This window comes from Vulpes vulpes, chromosome 2, assembly GCF_048418805.1.
Source record: "Vulpes vulpes isolate BD-2025 chromosome 2, VulVul3, whole genome shotgun sequence".
NCBI lineage: Eukaryota > Metazoa > Chordata > Mammalia > Carnivora > Canidae > Vulpes > Vulpes vulpes.
The window spans coordinates 120,603,292-120,625,762 of record NC_132781.1 but is presented as its reverse complement, the minus strand read 5'-3'; the positions used below and the strand labels follow the sequence as shown (position 1 = coordinate 120,625,762).

The window sequence follows — 22,471 nt, the reverse complement described above, 5'->3', positions numbered from 1 at the left end:
CCTTTTCCTGATCATGTGACCTCAGTGATTTATTCTACCTGTCTAGGCTTCAGTTTTCTTCATTGAAACAATGAATAGGTTTGAGAGCTTCTTCAGGACTTGGTATTTTAGGAAAGCAGCCCCAGACTGTGGTATCTGTGCATAGGAAATACAATGACTAAGTCTCAGGCTCTGCCCTGAAAGAACTTAGTCTGGAAGAGGATAGAAGAGTCACAGTCAAGAACAACTGTAATCCACAACTAGGGCTATGAGACAGGCAAGTACCTGTTATTGTGGAAACATAAGGAGAAGAAGCACTTCTCCAATTAGAGTTGGTATCATCATGCAGGGCCTGTTGGAGTTAGCCTTGAAAGCACAGTCTCACTTGAGGGAAGGAGCAGCCTAGGGAAAGTCTGGGGTGGCTTGATCTGTTTTTGGACCTGCAACTGATTCAGGATGCCCAGAAGATAGAGTTTGAGGTAGAGGGTTTGTGAGGGATGAATCAAGGGAAAGAAGCCAGGAATGTCCTAGACCACACTAGAGATTTGGATTTTAACCTGAGGGCAATAGGGAGCCATTAAAAGATTTTAAATGAGAAAATAACCGTGGACAGTGTGGCATTTTAGAAAGATTACTCTTGGATACGGTATGGAGAATGGATTTAGTGTGGGGTCAACAGGACTGGAGGCATCGAGATCAGTTAGGAAGCTGTTGCAGTTAAGTCAAGCGGAGATAATAATGGTATAAGCTTACGTAGTGGTAGTAGAAATGAAATGGATAGAAATGAAAGTCTGTAGGCAGAAGGAACCTTGGTTCCTTGGTTCCTTTTCTTTAACTTAGCCTGCAGCTGTGAGCAATCTATCTGGCACTGATTCATTAGCCTCAACTTCTGTTCCTATGTTACATCCATCCCAGAATTGTTAGGGTTGTTGCTTGATTCTGAATGAACATTTTGAGTTTGGAGGACAAGCTTCTGGAAGCAGTTGCTTTCAGTGCAAATAAGCTTGACCTTGGCAGTGGTTAAATTGTATGTACTCATCCTTTTTGTAGCCTGTATCCCCTAAGGGGTTGTGACAAAAGGACCTGTTAGTCCCCTTCGGTGTTACTGTCTGCCTCACTATCCTTCTCCCTGCATTATCCTTCTCCCTGCATATCCTTCTCCCTGCATTCTCCCTGCATTCTTGAACTTAAGTGAGTAGCACACACAAAGTAGCTTTAAATTCTGTTGATGCTGAGCAAGGTTCTTACAGCTTTAGGTATCTGATTAGCCCTCAGTCGGTGGAAGCTTGGCCTCCTCCAGACCATGGAGGGGGGAGTTAAGATTTATAGTTCACACCAAATGTAACTGAACTATGACATGGGGAATGTGAACATAATGGTAGAGAGTTTTCTTGTCCATAAAAAGGTTAGTTAAAGTAGCTTTGTGGCAGGGTCAGAGCTAGTTTTTCATTAGTTGAGGAAGTTAGTCAAGAGGTATTTACTGTATATAATCTTGTAAAACATTAGCAGAAAGAAATATGACTTAAAATTAAGTATTAGGACAGAGGATTCCTACTTACCATCCCTGCTCATTTTCTTTTTAAGTATAGCATGTATACAGAAGAGAACATAGAACTATGAAACCAAACACCCATGTAGCCATCATCCATGTCAAGAAATAGAACATTGTGAGTCCTTCAGAAGCCCCTCTGTCACCTTCTGCAGTCACAACACGGTTTTGACATTTGTGATAATCATTCCACTTATAATTTTATATCCTAAATAATATAGTTGATATATAAATGAGATAACACATTTATTTTATTTTAAAGATTTTATTTATTTATTCATGGGAGACAGAGAGAGAGAGAGAGAGAGGCAGAGACAGGCAGAGGGAGAAGCAGGCTCCATGCAGGGAGCCGGACGTGGGACTCGATCCTGGGTCTCCAGGATCATGCCCTGGGTGGAAGTCAGTGCTAAGCCACTGAGCCACCTGGGCTGCCCAGAAATAACACATTTAGTTTTAATGCTCTTGGAGTAGCTGTAAGTCCATTTAATTTCTCTGTGTAATTAATTGTTACCCACTGTATGGTACCAGGTTATCTATTCTATTCTTGGTGACTCTTTGGATTGTTTTCTGTTTTAGATATTAGAGTATTGCTGCAAACATTCTTGTTATATATACATCCTGGTACATACATGCAAGTTTCTGCAGGGTAGATTTATAGAAATTGATGTGTTGAGTTGTGTATATATATGTATTTAACTTTACTAGATAACGTCATGCTACTTTCCAAAGTGGACATTGCACTTTACATTACCACTGATAGCATATGAGAGCTCCTGCTGATCTACAACCAGAGAGACCTGAAAATGTTTGCCAGTCCTGAGAGTGTGAAGCGATATTTCATTGTGGTTTTAGTTAGCATTTCCTTGTTTACTAATGAAGTTGAACATGTTTCATAGGCATATTGGTCCTCAGATTTAGAGTCTTTGCAGTTCTCTACTTGTTTTGCCCACTAAAGAGTCATATGTTAGTGACCTTAAAACTCCTTCATGCCCCTTGCACAAGAGAATGTGCTAAGGAATAGTTTGCTGAAATCTTCTAGCTTGTAGAAAGTAGCTTAGATCCTTTCAACTTACTCTTTTTTCCCCCCAACCCATCAGGTGTTTGGGAGGTTCCCTGGAATTTCACTGATCTATCTTTTCTTCCTTCTCCCTCCTTTTTTCCTGTTTCCTAGACTCTGAAGCGGCTCATGGCAGATGAGGTAAGGAAATTTTAAGTATGTGCATGTTCTAGCAAATTTCCTTCACTGTGATACTTACTATTTGTCATAACTTTGACTTTCTGTAACTCGAAATGGTGATATTGGTTCTATTCTCAGAACCTCCCAAAGCTTTTTCCTAACTCTTTGCTCTGTGTTTGGCCCATTGCATGCATTCCCCTGGGATATTCATTGGCTTCCAAGGGTAGGCATGTTCTTTAAACTCATAACTGACTTGCAGTCTGAATACTACTTCTATCACTTAAAGTCCCACAGTGCTTGAAGATACTGTCATTTTCAAACAGGTAGAGCTAACAAGCTGCAGCTTATTGGTGGCTCTTTGGTTTGAGCATCTGTACTTGAGGTTTGGGGAATGGTTCATGAATCTTTGGTTAGCACAGAGGTGGCATATATACCTCTGAAGTACACTGTATTCTTTGCAGAAGGGATTTTGAAGACTGTATATTGAACTTTTGCTGCCTGCATAACAGGGATTTTAGAGTATACAGAAGAAAGAAAAAGTAATGGTTCCTGGTTTTAAGGCATTTGTTTATTCTGCATAACTTACATCTACTAAATTCTATGGTCATACTCAACCTCTGGAAGGGAGGGATCCTCTGAGGGAAAGAAATGGCATTTTATTCAGATAATTCTATACATGAGTTTCGTATTGCTGGAAGACTTAGAAATGGCAGGAGAGCTCAAGAACAAAGTTTTCTCTTTGTAGAGAGGTTTCAAATCCTAATACTTCAGTCCTCTTATCTTTGGATGAAGATGAGAGTACAGTCAGTGTACTAAATTAGATGAGAGATTTCTTGTTTTTATGTCAGAAGACTTGAAGTGCCCACAAACCAGAGGAACCATGCACAAATAAGAAGTTCGAAAATTGGCTACTTCATGTGTGGTTTGTTGTGCAAATGAAAATGGATCGCTGCTAATACTTTTTTCTCTTTCTCAGCTGGAGAGATTTACCAGCATGAGAATTAAGAAGGAGAAGGAAAAGCCCAATTCTGCTCATAGAAATTCCTCTGCATCATATGGGGATGACCCCACAGCACAGTCATTGCAAGACGTTTCAGATGAGCAAGTTCTAGTACTCTTTGAACAGATGCTGGTAAGTTTCCCCACCTCAAAATATTCCTTTTTTTTTTTTTTTTTCTGAAAATGCATTTGTGGGTGTGGTGGGCACTCTTTTGGGCATGATCCCCCTTAATTGGCTCTTAATTATGAAGAATTTCAGGCTTAACAGAGAACTTAATAGTCCTATTAACAAAGTGGCTAAATATACACCCACCTGTCCATAGAAAATTTCTAGCAAATTTCCTTCACTGTGATACTTACCATTTGTCATGACTTTGACTTTCTGTAACTTGAAATGGTGATATTGGTTCTCAGAACCTTCCAAAGCAATCGATGAGTTAGGCTTGGAAATACCTGATCAGTGACCACTTTGTTAATGTCCTTCTGCACAGCAGTATGTTAGTTACAAAGACATAAAGTGAGTGGAGCAACTCATGTGGTAGTGTGGAGACCACCTTTGGGTTAGCCAGGGTAAAGTTTTAGAGCATTAACCATGAATTTTATACAAAAAGAGACTGAGGAATGGAAAGGCACTTCTATTTAGTGGTGAATCTGAAAAGAAAATTCCGATGCTGTAATTCCTAGAAGATCTTTGAAGATTGTGGCCAAAGTCAGTTGAGTAATGAAGTACTCATTGTGGCTTTCCTGTCTTCAGTGAGGGACATTGAGTGAGCAGGACCCTCAGTCAATGTGCTGTAGTGCTAAGTCTTGTAAAGTTTGGAGTACATGGTTCCAAAGCTTCATAAGACCTGTATGTTGCCTGAATAGTTTCAGATGCAAACAGACTAGTAGCAGACCTAACTTAATTAAAAGCATGGGTTTTTTTGTTTTTTTTTTTTAAGATTTTATTTACTCATGAGAGTAAATACACACACACACAGAGGCAGAGACACAGGCAGAGGGAGAAACAGGCTCCATGCAGGAAGCCTGACGTGGGACTCCATCCCGGATCCCCAGGATCACACCCTGGGCTAAAGGTGGCGCTAAACCGCTGAGCCACCCAGGCTGCCCTGGGATAAGAATTCTTAACGCTGGGCCTGGTATGTAGTAAACACTAAGCCAGTACTATTTTTTTTTTTTTTTTCACTACAGCTTTCAGTTTTTCTCTCAGTCCAAGTACTGTAAGAACTAAGACCATCCCTTGGACTTGGATTGCAAATGTATGTGTCTTTAGGGCCAGGGAGGCGGCAGGAATAAGGCCAGATAGCAGATGAAAAGAAGAGGAGACTGTGGCCAAATGCAGAAGAACTTTGGGCCTTTCTGTTAGGAAGGCCAACTGTGATTCAGTGCCAATAGCTTTTGTAGCACTCCAGTTGGAAATGCTAGCCCAATAGTGTCAGATATTTTTATTTTTCTAAAGAAGCCAGAAATCTTTAATTCTTGAAAACCAGTAATTCTTTAATAGAATTGCCTATCATGGCCAGCATTCAGATTTCACCAGTTGGGTCATTATTTTTTTTTTTTTCAGTTGGGTCATTTTTAAAAAACTGTTCATTCAAATCACAATTCCAGATAAGGTCTCTTGTACTAATGTTCTTTTTAAGTTTTATTTCATCAGAGGTTTTCATCCTTTTTTTTTTTTTTTTAAAGATTTTATTTATTTATTCATGAGAAACACAGAGAGAGAGGGAGGCAGGGACAGGCAGAGGGAGAAGCAGGCTCAATGCAGGGAGCCTGATATAGGACGCGATCTGGGGACTCCAGCATCATCCAGAAGAGATTTCTAAGATCATCCCAAGTACAGGATGTTTGGGTGGCTCAGCGGTTGAACGTCTGCCTTTTGTACAAGGCGTGATCCCAGTCCCGGGATAGAGTCCCGCATCAGTCTCCTTGCAAGGAGCCTACTTCTCCCTCTGCCTGTGTCTCTGCCTCTCTCTCTCTCTCTCTGTGTCTCATGAAAAAAATAAAAATCTTAAAAAAAAAAAAAAAAAAGACCATCCCAAGTACAAAAAACATTCTATGTGCTTTTCTTTCAATAATAAAAAATAAATTTTTCATCTATCATCTTAATATTTAAGAAAAACATTAAATGTATAAAAGTGTCTGTAAGAATTTATGCTAAAATGTTAACCATTAACATTTATCCCTGAGGAATTTTCATTATCTGCAATATGTAATAGATTAAATCTCAAGGGATCAGGAACACTTTACTTATTCAGTAAGCATTTGATGTGTTTAACTCTTTACTAAGTATACTAAATATTAAACACTGAAAACTTATAAGGACTTTGATACAATTTTGTTTTTTCTTTTTTCTTTTTTTTCTCTACTAGCTGGATATGAATCTGAACGAGGAGAAACAGCAGCCTTTGAGGGAGAAGGACATTATTATCAAGAGGGAGATGGTGTCCCAATACTTGCACACCTCTAAGGCTGTGAGTCCTGGGGCAGGTACCCATGACATGGGAGACTCTGCCCTTATCTTGGACCTGTTTGTTTTACCAATTTTATAAAACATTTTATGCCTTCATCACTCTTACTTTATTCTGTCACACAAGCCTACTCATGTTTTACTCTCATTCGAGTTAGCGTCATTGACATACTTTTTGCCTGATTTAGTCTTCATGAAGTGCATATGGGGAATGGGATATGTATGTATGTATACATATGTATATCATACATATGTTATGTATGATGTGTGTCTTCCTTGATATTCAGAAGGTAATGACTAATGCTAGTCCAGTTTATGACTGGGTCCAGTGTTGACTAATTTCTCCATATGCTCCCATCTAGGGCATGAGCCAGAAGGAGAGCTCTAGGTCTGCCATGATGTACATTCAGGAGTTGAGGTCAGGCTTGCGGGATATGCCTCTGCTCACCTGCCTGGAGTCCCTTCGTGTCTCCCTCAACAACAACCCCGTCAGGTAAGGATTCTGAGGTGGTAACAAGAGTAAGAACCCAAGGTTAAGGTTTACTAATGAGGATTGAAGATCAGAGGAGTCAGGGCATATGAGAGTTCTGGATTGGGAGGAAAGACTGTCAGGGTAGAATTTGTTTGGGTGAATAATTGCTGATTGATTTGATTTGATATTGCATTGTCTCTTTCAATTCCTTACAGCTGGGTGCAAACATTTGGTGCTGAGGGCCTGGCCTCTTTATTGGACATCCTTAAACGACTCCATGATGAGAAAGAGGAAAGTGCTGGGTGAGAACTTTGAACTTTTGACATCTTCCCGGTGAAGGGTAGTGGGGGACTTGACTGCTCTAAGGGAGAAAGTGGCACTAAAATGAGAAGTTGTGGACCAGAATATGCTTTTAGTTGAGAACAGGGTTTGTCTTTGAGCAAACTAGAGGATGACTGATGATTATAGACACAGGAAAGAGAAGAGGAACACCGTGCATAGCACAGGCTGTGGACCACATAACACTGTGGGTCTTGCAGCAAAGGTTCTTACCCGATGGGAAGTGGGCTCGGAGTTCATTCAGAGCTCCTCTGGGACCTGTTCTTGGGGACTAACTAACTTACTTACTTTCTTTCTTTTTAAGATTTTATTTATTCATGAGAGAGACAGAGAGACAGAGACATAGGCAGAGGGAGAAGCAGGCTCCCTATAGGAAGCCCGATGCAGGACTTGATCCCAGGACCCTAGGATCACACCCTGAGCCAAAGGCAGACTCTCAACCACTGAGCCACTCAGGCATCCCTTTCTGACAGTCTTTAGGGTTGGAATAGTTCTCAGGATATCTTGGGCTGTCTTAGGCTACATTGAAGTCAGCCTGACCCACAGTGACTTCTCTATTTCTTGAGATCTTTCCAAAACAAAACACAAGGCCTATACTTCCTGAATGAACAGGCTTAAGACCTTTGATGTAGTGAAGCAAGCAATAATAGATAGGATGTTATCCTGATTAGATTTAGCACTTAGAAAGAAGTCTAGGGAGTTAAACAGAAGATTTTAATGTTGTACTAAATTCTGTGATTACGAGAAGATTAACCAAAGATCTGATGGTGGCAATCCCTCTTCAACCACCTGTTTTTACCAGTGCTTCAAGACAAATTGCTGTGTGCTAGAATTTACTCAGCTACTAGTTGGGGATGTTCTAAAGACCTGTGTTGTAAAATAGAAAAGTCACATGGGAGAGGTTTATACAATAAAGGGAACTCACTGATTATGTCTTCTACATACAGAAGCTACGACAGTCGTAACAAGCATGAGATCATCCGTTGCTTGAAAGCGTTTATGAATAATAAGGTGAGATTTTTCCCATTCTCATTCCAACCTGCATCATGAACCCTATTTTTTCTTCTCTATTGGCAAATTCCAAAAGGGCCTGGGGTTATGAGCTTTAAGACTTCTAGCTTTCCCTTTTAGTATTAGGACTTTTTGATTGCCACATAGGTATGTCTCTATGGACCATTTTTCCCAGTTCTGATGTCTGTTTCAGAACATAGGCTCACTGTCCTTCCTTTTTTTTATACTTTGTTTTGCTAATGCTTGTGAATTTCCTGATCTGTATTTATTGATTTTGGAAGGTTTATTTTTCTCTGCTTATTTGTTTGTTTTCCATACTGTTCCTACTTTAGAATCAACCTACCAACCTTCCTTCTTCACTCCTTTCTTTCTTCCTGGCTTCCTTTCTTGCTTTCTTGCATGCTTTCTTTCTTCCTTTCTTTCTTTTCTTATTTGAACTCAAGACTCTCACAGTTGTTTGTTCCAGAATGCAGATCTATCTTCCTCATTGTTTAATTTTGTTACAGTTAACTTATTTCATTGGATGTGAGGGGACATTTAAAAGAAATAAAAGAATCAAAGATTTTTATTCTTAAAGACCTATAATTGTGTTGTATCGAATGTAAAATTGTGTTGTATCTATGCTCTTATCTATTTAGCTGTGGAAGAGGTCTGCCTCTGTATTAGTTTGCTGTGGCTGCTATAACAAAGTACTACACATTGTGTATTCAACAACAGAAATTTATTGTCTCATAGTTCTTGGAGGCCCTAAATCTAAGATCAGGGTGTTGTTAGGATCGAGTCCTTCCAAGGGCTGTGAGGGAGACTATGGTCCATGCCTCTCTCTTGGCTTCTGGTAGCTTGTTTGCAATATCTGGCATTCCATGGCTTTTTGATACCTCATCCCAATGTCTGCCTTCATGTTCACAAGGTATTCTTGTGTGTGTGTTCTGTGTCAACATGTTTCCATGTTATAGGGACAACAGTCATATTGGATTAAGGGTCCATCCTACTCTAGTAAGACCTTGTTGTAACTTAAGCAATTGAATCTACCAATGACCCTATTTCCAAATGAGGTAATATTCTAAGGTATTGGGGGTTAGGACTTCAACATAAGAATTTAGAGGGAAACACCATTCAGCCCATAACAGTTCCTAAGTTTGTCCCTGGTTAGATGCTGTCATCATTAAGCCTCCTTTCTCTGTTCTTGTCCTACCAGTTTGGAATTAAGACCATGCTGGAAGCAGAAGAAGGAATCCTGCTGCTGGTCAGAGCCATGGATCCTGCTGTCCCCAACATGATGATTGATGCAGCTAAGCTGCTTTCTGCTCTTTGTATCTTACCGCAGCCAGAGGACATGTATGTGACTGGGTTATAGCTCTTCTACATTCTCTTTTTTACCATCTTCCCTAGTCTAGAGGAAAATTGAGTTGCTTGGGTATCCACTCTGTCTTGAATACTAGGTAAGACCAAGGCATGAACACTGTGAATCGTAATGTTTAAGAAGGATCATGAGGTGTTTAGTGCTGTCCTTAGTGTACTTCTGGTTATCAGAGGGGTAATCTGTAGGGCATCTCCTAGAGCTCCATTAACGTCTATGTTACCTAGAACTGGGGTTGCTTTTACTTTGCTTTTCTTAAATTCAGAAGTAATACAACTTTATTTTTTTAACTCAAACAATATAGAAACATATAAAATGAAATTTAACAGCCTCATCCCTTCTGTAAATCCTGTTTCTGCAGAGGTAACCAGTGTTAATGGCTTGGTATAGTCTCATAGATTTTTTTACTAGTACAAACAAATTGTATTTCTGGCTTCTAAGATATTTTTTGCCACTCCTGAAGATAGTATCTTAGAACTAAGGAAAGATGGCTTATACCTATAAAACAAATCACATGCATAGGATAGATTTTTATTGTTGTGGAGCAGTTTGGTTTAATAAAAACTGAATCATATCATTTGTTTCCTCTCACCCCCTTTTTTTTAAATTTTTTAATTTAACAATTGGTGTTGAACATTTTTCTGTTTTGGTACTTAGAGATCTACCTTATCTTTAGTGGCTGTTTAGGATTCCATAGTATGTATATCCCATAATTTATTTAAGTTTCCCCATTGTTAGACTTTTTAGATAGACATTTTTTTTTTTTCTTAGCAGATTCTGGCCCTGCTTTAGGTGATAAGTTGTTTTACTATTACAGATGATGTTTGTACATATGTTCCTTTCACATTTATGCATTTATGTTGAATAAGTTTCTAGAAGTAAGCCAAATGTTATGTGCATTTAAAACTGGTAATATTAACTACCCCTCCAAAACTTAAACAGTTTATGCTCCATAGAACGAGTGTCTTAATTTGGTATCCATAGATAGGAGTCTAAGAATAGGGTTTTAGGGAATACATTTTTCTGAGGAGATTGTCCTTAGTTTTCAGTAGATTCTGGTCCCTACCCTAGGTGATGAGGAGAATAATGTTGGAAGTCTGATGTTTGATAATGTTCTATTTCCTAACTGATCTGTGCCTCTGTATAATCTATTGGTTGTGCCTGTCTGTGTCAGAGCACCTGGACATTTCTCTCCCTTTCCTTTCTCCTGGGCAGGAATGAGAGAGTTTTGACAGCGATGACAGAAAGAGCTGAGATGGATGAGGTGGAACGTTTCCAGCCATTGTTGGATGGATTAAAAAGTGGGACCTCCATTGCACTCAAGGCAAGTATATCCTCTGAAACTGGGCCCAAGAATAAAATTCAAGATGGAAGAACTTAGGTTCGTTTGGAATAGTTCCCAGCTATAGGCATACCTTGAAGATACTGCAGGTTTGCTTCCAGAACACTACAATAAAACAAATATCTTAGTAAAGTGAGTTAAATGAATTCTTTGGTTTCCCAGTTTCATGCATGTAAAGTTATGTTTACTCTATGCCGTAGTCATGTGTGCTGTAGTATTAGGTCTACAACAACACTCTACCTACCTTAATTACTTTGCTTAAAAATGTAACTATCATACAGGCTTTCAGCAAGTCATAATCACTGATTACAGATTACCATAACAAATAAAATAATGAAAAAGTTTTAAATACTCTGAGAATTACCAAAATATGACACAGAGACAAGAAGTAAGCAAGTGCTATTGGAAAATCAGCACTGGGGGCAGCCTGGGTCGCTCAGCAGTTTAGTGCTGCCTTCAGCCCAGGGTCTGATCCTGGAGACCCGGGATCCAGTCCCACGTCAGGCTCCCTGCATGGAGCCTGCTTCTCCCTCTGCCTGTGTCTCTGCCTCTCTCTCTCTCTCTCTCTCTCTCTCTCTCTCTGTCTCTCTCCATCTCTCATGAATAAATAAATAAAATCTAAAAAAAAGGGAAAATCAGCACTGATAAATTTGCTTGACATGGGGTTGCCACAGACCTTCAGTTAGTAGGAAAAATGCACTACATAGAGCAGTGCAATAAAGTGAAGCGCACAATGAAACAAATTTTGCCTGTATATATTTCAGGATTTGTTCTGAAGGGAAGATGATTATCCTTCTCTCCAAGAAGGCAAAGAAAAAGCAGCTTTCCTTATTTTGAGATGGGGGAAAGGGCATGCTATGTATTTATATGCTAGGAAAGCCAAGGCCAAGAACAAAGTATACCATCAAATCCTTGGAATCAGTTAGACCTCTGAGCTCTAGACCTGGGTTCAAATGAGGTCTTACTGCTCTAGCAGAAAGTTCTTGTAGTTTTGTACTACATCTTCTTTTTTTTTTTTTTTTTAATATTTTATTTATTTATTTATTCATGAGAGACACAGAGACACAGAGAGATAGAGAGATGCAGAGACATAGGCAGAGGGAGAAGCAGGCTCCGTGCAGGGAGCCCGACGTGAGACTCGATCCCGGATCTCCAGAATCAGCCCCTGGGCTGAAGGTGGCACTAAACCGCTGGGCCACCACCCAGGCTGCCCCTGTACTACATTTTCTACATTACATTACAATCAGTACGCATGTAAAGAAAATGGAATCTGGATCTCTAGGAGTCTACAATGACATACTGCTGAATTTTCTCACTTTAGGTGGGCTGCCTTCAGCTGATCAATGCTCTCATTACACCAGCAGAAGAACTTGACTTCCGAGTTCACATTCGAAGTGAACTGATGCGCCTGGGGCTGCATCAGGTGTTGCAGGTGAGATTCAGCTCTTTGTTAGGACAGCCACACTGTGTCCTGCTTGCTCTGATAGCCCTGTCATTTCTGGTGTAACTTCAGCTTTCAATTTAAGAACCAGGCTGAAAGGCTTGGGTTTCTAGCCAGCATAGGACACTTCTGGGTTCCCTGACTTGTACTTTTGTCATTGACAGGACCTTCGAGAAATTGAAAATGATGATATGAGAGTGCAACTAACTGTGTTTGATGAACAAGGAGAAGAAGATTCCTATGACCTAAAGGGACGGCTAGATGACATTCGAATGGAGATGGAATATCCTTTTTATGGACTGGGTTCAAGACATATGAGACAGTCAGTGTAGATCCCTGAGGACTCAGAACAGGGCATCAGCCTGTGTATCTTCTCAGTAGGTAAGGCAGATGTCTTTTGATTGCAGTCGGCTTTATTTACCTCAGCTTGAAGCAGAGAAATGAGGAAAGTGATCTGAGGATTCCTCAACATGGAAGTAACTATCAAAATGAGTATGAACCTCCTAGAACATGAGATCTTAGCTTACTAAAGTATAGAGCTAGCCTTTGGAGAACATGTACAAGTTGGGGAGTGGGCTTGTAATTTGCTTTCTTCTCAGTGTCCCTGAGACTGACAGAGGGAGTAGTTTGGCTGCATATTGCTATTTGACACAGGTGACTTGTAGGCAGTTATCTTTTCTGCCTACTGCTTTATCTTCAAGCCAAGTCCTGGCAATCCTCTTATCTCCATGTATAGTATACCCAACTCACCAGTCCTTTGGCCTGAGGAAGTTTATGGAACTAAAAATTTTGGGTAATGTTTATAAGAGAAATGACTGTTAGAAGTGGCATTTTGTGACTTTTACCAAGAGTAGGGCAATCCACCTGTCAAACATGGTTTCTAAAAAATATGCTTTCCTTAGCCTCTTCCTCTTTTCCACTGACTTCAGTGATGTCTTCCAGATTCTCTTAAACACAGTGAAAGATTCAAAGGCAGAGCCACACTTCCTGTCCATCCTGCAGCACTTGCTCTTGGTCCGAAATGACTATGAGGCCAGGTAAGATGGTATACTTGTGAGAAGTATTGAATTTGAGCCTAAGTAGAGAGAGCAAAATCCTTAAATTCAAAGACTGTCTCTAAAGGGGAAAAAAGGGACAAAGACAAGGATTACAGTTCATTTTTAGTCACATATAAAAGGAGTTATCAGTTGTCCTTTTAATCTGACTGAATGGCATCCTTATGGAAGTGGTCAGAACGTATAAGGTAAAATGTCCTTCGTTTTTTGAAGAGGGGAGGTAAGGTGGAGTAAAGATCATAATCAGGGGAGGTACCATATAAGGTTCTTTCAGGTTGCCTAGCACTAGAGATTCAGCAGCTAGCTATCACAGAAAGGATCAAGTCTGACTTTTAGATGGGAAATGATTGGCACCAGATGGTAGATGGCAACAAGTTTTGATTATCTAAAGTAGATGGAATAGCTGTTGTAGAAGAGGGAGTTTCCTAGCATGGCAGCGGACTTCTGTTAGTTTTATGAGAAGGTCTTTTAGGGAACACTTCTCAGGTCCCTCTGTTATAAAAGCAGTTAACTTTTCCTAATCCTGAATGCTTCTGAAAATTATATTTTGGTTTTCCTCTAATAACCTTGTTCTCTTCCTTCCATAGACCTCAGTACTATAAGTTGATTGAAGAATGTATTTCTCAGATAGTTTTGCATAAGAATGGGGCTGATCCTGACTTCAAGTGCCGACACCTCCAGATTGATATTGAGGGGTTGATTGGTAAGTATATTCTTCTGTCTGGCTCCTTAAAACCATATTCTACCTTCCATTTTTTTTTATCTTCCAGTGAAATTTTTAGAGAAGTTATCTTTCTAGTTTCCAGGTATTTCTGTTTTTATCTTTAGGTGTTAACCAACATCTATACTAGGAATATAGAGACCTTTAGTTTAGTGTTTCATAAATGTAAAAATTTACCCCCGCTCACACATCACCCCACTTTTTGAAGGGACTTTACCTGTTATCTTTGCCTCCTGCTGGTCTCGGATATTCTTAAGTACCCCTTGTGGGCACTCTCCCGGCCACCCAGCATGGTAGCCTTACTGCATAAAAGGCGCTCAGAAATTGCATGTTGAACTAAAGATTTATTTCTTTGCTTACCGCAGAACATTTTAAGAAGGATAATAAAAATAAGGAAATGGACAAAAGACTGCCCTTTTGTTATATTGAAGGGGTGTAGGTAGTGAGGGAAAGATGAGAGGATAGTAGCTTCACTTATTGACTTCTTCTTTTCAGATCAAATGATTGATAAAACAAAGGTGGAGAAATCTGAAGCCAAAGCTACAGAGCTGGAAAAAAAGGTATGTGTGAGAGATCAAAAACATTGAGGCCTTTCTTTCTTTCTCCCTTTCCTTTCTTTTACTTTTTAAGGATTATGATTTTTTTCTGACATGTAAAACTGTTACCTGTGATATTTTGCAGGCATTCAGCACCCAGTAGCAGTTCCTAGGGGAAACCTTTCTGGTGTAGCTTAGTCACTGGAGAAACTAATATGGATATGATACTGAGGAGTTAGTAGTGTACAGTTCTTGAGCCCCTAGGTAGGACAAGAATGACAGATGACTCTTACGTATAACAGTGACAGCTCTTGCAGTTTTGCTGGCATCTCAGGCTTCTTATCTCTAAAACGGGGACAGGTTTTTTTTTTCCCCTCTTCATTTGTTAAGGACTTCCATTGTGGTTGACAGGGTTTTGCTCCTAGAGGCTAGGATTGTACACCATAGCTGCTCTGGTTTAAATGTCTTAACAATGTTAAATTTCTTTAAAATTTTAGGTTTATTTGTTGGGCTTTTTTTTGTCCCTCCCCAATCCCCCGTTTTTTTTAACAGAGAGTATTGTGTGTGTGTGTGTGTGTGTGTGTGTGTGTGTGTGTGTGTGTGTGTGCGCGCGCGTGCGCAAGTGCAGGATAGGGGGTGGGGAAGGGAGCAAAGGGAGAGGAAGAGAATCTTAGTATATGTGCTGCCTAAGGGAGTGTGAGAGGGAGAGAATCTTTAAATTATTTATTTATTTATTTATTCATGAGAGACGCAGAGAGAGAGGGAGAGGGAGAGGGGCAGAGACACAGGTAGAGGGAGAAGCAGGCTCCACGCAGGGAGCCTGATGTGGGACTCGATCCCGGGAATCCAGGACCATGCCCTGGGCCGAAGGCAGCCTCTAAACTGCTGAGCCACCCAGGGATCCCCTAGAGGGAGAGAATCTTAAGTGTACTCTGCGATGAGCACAGAGCCCAAGGTAGGGCTCAATCTCATAATCCTGAAATCATGACCTGAGCTGAAATTAAGAGTGGGATGCTTGACCAACTAAGCCACTCAGGCATCCCTGTTTGTTTTTTAATTGAAATACAGTTGACACACAATGTTATGTTAGTTTTAGGGGCATAACATAGTGATTTGAGAACTCTATACATTATGCTGTGCTCTCCACGAGTGTAGCTACCATCTGTCAGCATACAACACTCTTATGATACCATTCACTGTATTCCCTGTGCCGTACCTTCTGCTCTCCATCACCTATTTTACCCATCTCCCACCCCCTTTCCCTCAGGTAAACACCTCTTTGTTCTCTGTATTTGTCAGTTCATTTCTGCTTTTTTTGTTCATTTATTTTGTTATTTATTTATTTACTCATGAGAGACCAAGAGAGGCAGAGACATAGGCAGAGAGAGATGCAGGCTCCATGTAGGGAGCCCGATGTTGGACTCGATCCCAGGACTCCAGGATCAGGCAGGCACTCAACCACTGAGCCAACTAGGCATCCTCCCATTGTTTTGTTTTTTAGATTCCACGTTTAAGTGAAATCATACAGTATTTGTCTTAGGTTGTTTTTATTTGTTTTTGTTGTTGTTGTTGTTGTTGTTGTTTTTATTTGTTAATCTAACTCCCCAGATTAGAAAGACTTGTAGAAATGATCCCCAGTTCCCCCTTCTTTAACCTTGATTTTAAGGTCAAAATTACGGTGGTCTTTTTCCCCAAGCATTTCCTGGGAAACTGAGCTCCTTAAAGAATTAGAACAAAGCAAAGAATTTTGGGAAGTAACACTGTTTCTTGCTGGAATGGGGAGCTCACTAGGGGCCTGATTCTTTTCTGCTTTAGCTGGACTCAGAGTTAACAGCCCGACATGAGCTACAGGTAGAAATGAAGAAGATGGAAAGTGACTTTGAGCAGAAGCTCCAGGATCTTCAGGGAGAAAAGGATGCCTTGGATTCTGAAAAGCAGCAGATTGCTACAGAGAAACAGGACTTGGAAGCAGAGGTGTCTCAGCTCACAGGAGAGGTAATGTCTGAGCAGGCAAGGCAGAGTGACCTCCATGCCATCAGCAGCCTCATGACAGGCCTGTCTTACAGCAGGAGTCAATTATCTTACTCCAGGAGAGGGTTTGACTACCAGTAGGTGATCTAGTTAGATGATGCTTATTTTAAAAATCATTTACTTTTTTTTTTTTTTAATTTTGAGGCAAAACATACGATAGAAAATTTGGGATATATGAGCAATACGGGGAATAAAAGAAGTCACAGTAATACCCAGAAATGAAACTAATAGTTGTCTCATAAATTCACGAGTAAAATCCAAAAAAACTCTTCATATGTTTGCTAATTTTCTCTTATTTTAGCTGTTTCTGAACAGATTAATGTTCACACTCTCTTTGCAGTTAATATGATTTAAATGATCTGTGGTATCTGATATTTTGATCATTTATGTGGTTATTTCTTTAGAATAATTGATTTACTTGAACTTTGCTTTTTCTAATTAAAGGGAGAATTTCACATAAAGGTTGAAGTTGCCTTTTTAATGCAAAGCATGCCAAACTAAGAACATGAAGACCTGAGTTCTAGTTTTGGGTCTGCCACTAGATATCTGTGTGACTTTGGGGGAATCATTTCATCTGTCTGACTCCTTTTAGTGTCTTCATGTGTAAAATAAGAACTCTGGACTAAGTAGTTTTTTAGGTCCTTCCCAAACCCAGTAGTCCCTGAGGAATAATACTTCCATTGATGTTGTTCCTCTAGGTTGCTAAGCTGTCCAAGGAACTGGAAGATGCCAAGAAAGAAGTGGCTTCTCTCTCTGCTGCAGTTACTGCTGTAGCACCTCCTAACAATGCTACTATTGCCCCCACTCCTGGCATTGTTATTCCACCTCCAGCCCCTCCTTTACCAGGGGAGCCTAGTATACCCCCCCCAGCTCCTCTTCCTGGAGATGATACCATTCCTCCTCCACCGCCTCCCTTTTCTTTGCCTGGGGGTGTTGGTATCCCCCCACCCCCTCCTTTGCCTGGGGATGGTAGCATCTCCCTAACCCCTCTGCCTGGGAGTGCTGGCATCCCCCCACCCCCTCCTTTGCCTGGGGATGCTAGTATCCCCCCACCTCCTCCTTTGCCTGGGAGTACTGGCATCCCCCCACCTCCTCCTTTGCCTGGGAGTACTGACATCCCCCCACCTCCTCCTTTGCCTGGGAGTACTGGCATCCCCCCACCTCCTCCTTTGCCCGGGAGTACTGGCATCCCCCCACCTCCTCCTTTGCCTGGAGGAGCAGGCATGCCACCACCACCTCCTCCTCCTCTTCCTGGTGGTCCTGGAATCCCTCCACCCCCTCCATTTCCTGGAGGTCCTGGAATTCCTCCACCTCCTCCTGGAATGGGTATGCCTCCACCTCCGCCTTTTGGATTTGGAGCTCCTGTAGCCCCAGTTCTGCCATTTGGATTAACCCCAAAGAAGCTTTATAAGCCAGAGGTGCAACTCCGAAGGCCAAACTGGTCCAAGGTGAGAATTTCTCTCCATTTTTTCCTCAATAGGTAGTAAGAAACCAATTCAGTTTCCTATTTTGTATTTTGTGCCCAGGTAGGCTTCCCCCCCTTTTTTTTTCTTACAGATTTTATTTATTTATTCATGAGAGACACAGGGAAAGAGAGAGGCAGAGACATAGGCAGAGGGAGAAGCAGGCTCCATGCAGGAAGCCTCATGTTCCGGGACTCAATCCCGGGACTCCAGGATTACACCCTGTGCCGAAGGCAGGCACTAAACCACTGAGCCACCTAGGGATTGAAGGGCTTCCCTTTCTTAGGGCTAGCATCTGTCTTTCTCAGGTTCCACTCACGCTTATGTTCCTTCAGCACATATTAGGCATCTTCTGTATGCCAGACATCACTTTGAAGAATTCTTTGGGCCCTATACTCTGCTACAAAAGCTAAACATATCCTTAAGTTAATGTTTTGGTCTTTTTTTCTCAGGGTATGAGAACCCTGCCATAGTAACACAGAATTTGACAACAGTCATTTCATCAGTCTGCAAGCTGCTGATAGTAGTGCTGATCTGAAAATGGTGGATTTATGGATACACCCTGCTATCTCACTCCCCTACAAATGAGCTAAATGAGAGGATATGTTTGCATGGCACAGTATTGTCCCCACTATGTAATTGAGGCCCCTGTGATTCTGCATCACTCTTCTGCTTCCAGAAACCACGTTAAAAGAGCTGAGGGATTTATTTATAAATTGAACAAACTTGTCATAGGTAACCAAATTGATGGGAAAAAATGTTGTAGAACAAGGAAAGATGTAAAATAAAGCCTCGATTTTTCTAAAACTAGAGGATTTGAGGTTAGAAGGAGGATAAGTAGCATAATTGGATCTAGCTCTTGAATAACACCAATAAAAAAAGTGGAAGCACTGTGTCTTGACCTTACCACAAAGCGTACAGCTCTTCTGTGTCTCACATTAATCTTCCCCTAGTGAGACAATGCTGAGAACCATCACTCCCCTTTTTTGCATCTTAGTCAGTTTTCTAGGATGGAAAGTACAAGGCTCAGCTTAGTAACTCTGAACACCCTGCCTGTATCTACAGTTTGTTGCTGAGGACTTGTCCCAGGACTGCTTCTGGACAAAGGTGAAGGAGGACCGCTTTGAGAACAATGAACTTTTCGCCAAACTTACTCTTACCTTTTCTGCCCAGACCAAGAGTGAGTACCTTCCTCTTCCATGCACAGGTCCAGTATAGGACTTAGAATATCCTTTAGGTGGATCTCCCATTCCATTCCTTTCCCTGGGTGAGAGTTGAAGAGAGGTGGTTTTTCCCCTTTGGAAGAAATTCAGATATTTTTGGATCCCAGGGATGCTGGGGTTGGGAAAGAAAACGGTTGCATTTTGTTATTTTTCTTTCCCATTTTTTTTTGCATGTAGGTTTTTTTTTTTTTTTTTTTTTTTTTTTTGTCATTATAACATGTTGGGGAATGAGAGTAAGGTGATAGGAAGCTTATTATGGGACCCATTTTGATAATACTCTTGAACTGATTCTGGTCCTGTCTTTAAGGTACCATCCCAGACCTACAAACTTAATTAATAAGGGTTGGGCCAGTCTTTAACAGGTTAGGTGATTGAGTGACTGTCTACAATAACAACCATATGTGATGCTTTTTCTTTCTTACATTTCTTTCCAATATCTGATGCTTTCCTCTTCCTGGCCCTTTGCTCCTCCAGCTTCAAAAGGTAAGAATACAGAAGAGCCTATTAATTGGGTATCGCGAACATTAGACAAAAGATGTAACAGATGTAAAGGAATTTCTTAGAAAACTGAGTTGAGATAGAGGATTGATTTATTTTCTGCCCCCTCCCCCCTTTTTTTAAAGAGTCCAGAAGGACCAGTAACTGTGATATTAACTGACAGCATAGACAGTTGTTTTAAGTTTAGGTCAAAGCTGCCATATACTTGCTACATTCTGTAGCATGTTTGAATTGAATAGGTAGCTTGCCCAAGGTTAAATGACCAAATCCAGGGATCTTGTCTTCTGGTCCATGTGTGTGGGTTTTTTGTTTTTTTTTGTTTTTTTGGTATAAATTTTTGCTTTTCTTTTTCACCTTCATATCTTCCCGTTTGCTCTAGAAGAGCTGATCTGTTTTGCCCTCTCCTTTCTTCACTTCCTAATTCTTGTGGTTTTGTGCTATCTTGTGACAGGGCACTTGTAGTTATTTCCTTGAGGGATACAGTATTTGAATTTAATGACATTCATAGCATAATCATTTTGTATTTCCATCTTACAGTGTCTCTTTGTTTCCTTAGAGGTATATTATGACCCTTGTGATGAAAATTAAGTGCAACTTTTGAGCATTTCCCCCTCTTCTCTCTGCCTTCTCCCCACCCCCAGTAAATAAACATTTATTCTTTTTTTTCCTTAAGTGAACTGATGGAACCAGGCTGCACTTTTTTTCTCTTAAGGAGCCTAACATTGCTAGGTGCCTTTGGTGGCCTCTAATTATGTGTGTGTATCTGAGAGTGTAAGATCGCTGTACCCAGGTGTGATCTCTTGCCCTTCACTCAGCGCAAAGTGGCCTTGTACTCTAGAAGCACTGTCATCTTCTGAACTAAAGCTCAGTCAAGGGGATTACTTCTACCTGTTTAGTGAAAAATACTGTGATAATGACCACTTAGGCTATTCTAGTGTATCAGTGAAGACTAGTTGACAGAGAAACTCAAAATCAAATGACTTCCTAATTTGTAAGTTCACAAAATATACACCTACGTTGGCCTGTGGCATAAGGCCCTTTCTCTGAGCATCTCTGTCCTCTGAGCATCCCTGCACACTCACACTGGCCAGCCCTATTCCTCCTGCCTGTCACCCCCTTCTTCTGTACATTTGCATTACTAGGGATTATAGTTAGGTGGTTTGTAGTTTTGTGCTCTTCCTTGGCATTTTATTCCCACTGTGAATTGATAGTGTTTTAAAAATACCCAAGAAGACCATATCTCTTTTGTCATTTTTAGCAGTGTAACCAGATTTCTTTTTTTTTAAGATTTTAGTTATTTATTCTTGAGAGACACACACAGAGAGAGAGAGAGAGAGACAGAGAGAGAGATTGAGGCAGAGACACAGGCAGAGGGAGAAGCAGGCTCCATGCAGGGATCCTGACATGGGACTCAATCTCAGGATTCCAGGGTTACGCCTTGGGCCGAAGGCAGGCGTTGAGCCACCCAGGAATCCCAAGTAACCAGATTTTTTAATGTTCCTTCAGCTCTCAGATTCTGCCCTGGAAACTACTTTCTTTTCATGGAAGGTTCTAACTTTCTACCGGCCTTGGCTCCCCCCTCTAATTATTCTTAGAAAACTCTGTGTATTACTCTGATTTTAAAAAATGAATGTGAATTAGTCATTTTAATTTAGTGGAGTACTGATCTTCAGGTAGTAATCTGTACTACTAGATTGCTGCTGTTGTGATGGAGGAAATTTCTAGCTTGTCTTTATCTTTTGCTTCAGTTAGCACTTTGAGGTGTTAAATTGACACTAATTTCTTCCTCTTTCCATTAGGACACACTAGGGGATGTGTTCTTGAAAATTACTAAATCATGAGCAGTTTCCCACACATTCTAAATCTTAATGATTTTAAAGAAATGCCTGGGAGAGGTTTGTTTTTTTTCTCTGTCAAATATAATCCTGAGTATTTGTTTACCTGTTTCTGAGCTACTTGCAGCACTCAGCACATCAGAACTTGCCTGCTGCTTGTCGCCCTTGCTACGTCTATATTTTCATTCATTTCGTCCTGAAAAAGAACTACCTCCCCCCTTCAAAAATTATTTCTTCTTTGGATTTTTAATATTTTACCCACTTTAATGCTACCTGTTTTACTTTTTTTCTTCTCTCTACCTGCTTTCTTTTCCTTTGAGTTAGTGTGTTAATCTGTGGTGGTACAAGAGGTGTTTGAATATTGGGGCTTATTGAACGTGTCTCTTGGGAACGAAATGGTTGTCTTAAATACCATACACAGAGGCCTCAGGTAGCAGCCAGAAGTGCTGTGTAGGGACCTGACGCCATGTGTAATTACCACTGTAATTGTGGTAACTAATTTGCCTTTGTCTTTCCTGATGCAGTTTTGAACTTCCTTCTCTTGGTGTTCAGGCTGGCAAACTCAGTGCAGACTTCCCAAGTAACCCCCTTGCTCACAACATACCCAAAAACACTTAAGTAAAAAAAAACTTTGAGTTTCTTAAAGCTTTTATCAGGTAGAGAAATTCAAGTTCTAGCAACTTCAGAGGTGAGCACTCAGAAGACCCACATCTCCTCAATATGAAAGCAAGGTTTCTTTTGTTCCTGATACTTTAAACATGTCCAGTATAAAATTTCAGGAGATCTTCATCCTTAATTGTTTTTCAAGTAAGTAACCAATTTCAGTTACTAAGTCTCTTATTCATAGTCTTAATATTGATGATATAATTAAATGATAGTAAATCATTTAATTTTACCATTCCATAAGTATTCTGTCCTTCAGATAAAGAATTAGAGATACAGCGTGAATAACTTTTACAAGGCTATATAA

General features: G+C 40.5%; 1 protein-coding gene across 3 annotated transcripts in view; it reads left to right on the top strand.

Annotated features, from left to right (window-relative positions):
- Positions 1-22,471, top strand: part of DIAPH1 (diaphanous related formin 1) — a 94,128-nt gene that overhangs the window by 27,067 nt on the left and 44,590 nt on the right. For 2 of the 3 annotated variants that reach the window (XM_026018032.2, XM_072749825.1), the window contains exons 2-18: positions 2,700-2,726; positions 3,682-3,837; positions 6,077-6,178; positions 6,537-6,667; positions 6,862-6,948; positions 7,933-7,996; positions 9,195-9,334; positions 10,572-10,680; positions 12,020-12,130; positions 12,304-12,422; positions 13,060-13,176; positions 13,782-13,897; positions 14,411-14,475; positions 16,267-16,446; positions 17,181-17,930; positions 19,011-19,125; positions 19,643-19,651. In XM_026018032.2, the coding sequence (XP_025873817.1) occupies positions 2,700-2,726; positions 3,682-3,837; positions 6,077-6,178; positions 6,537-6,667; positions 6,862-6,948; positions 7,933-7,996; positions 9,195-9,334; positions 10,572-10,680; positions 12,020-12,130; positions 12,304-12,422; positions 13,060-13,176; positions 13,782-13,897; positions 14,411-14,475; positions 16,267-16,446; positions 17,181-17,930; positions 19,011-19,125; positions 19,643-19,651 (2,398 nt within the window). The remainder of the gene's footprint in view (positions 1-2,699; positions 2,727-3,681; positions 3,838-6,076; positions 6,179-6,536; positions 6,668-6,861; positions 6,949-7,932; positions 7,997-9,194; positions 9,335-10,571; positions 10,681-12,019; positions 12,131-12,303; positions 12,423-13,059; positions 13,177-13,781; positions 13,898-14,410; positions 14,476-16,266; positions 16,447-17,180; positions 17,931-19,010; positions 19,126-19,642; positions 19,652-22,471) is intronic. The other variant, XM_026018014.2, reaches the window with a different exon arrangement.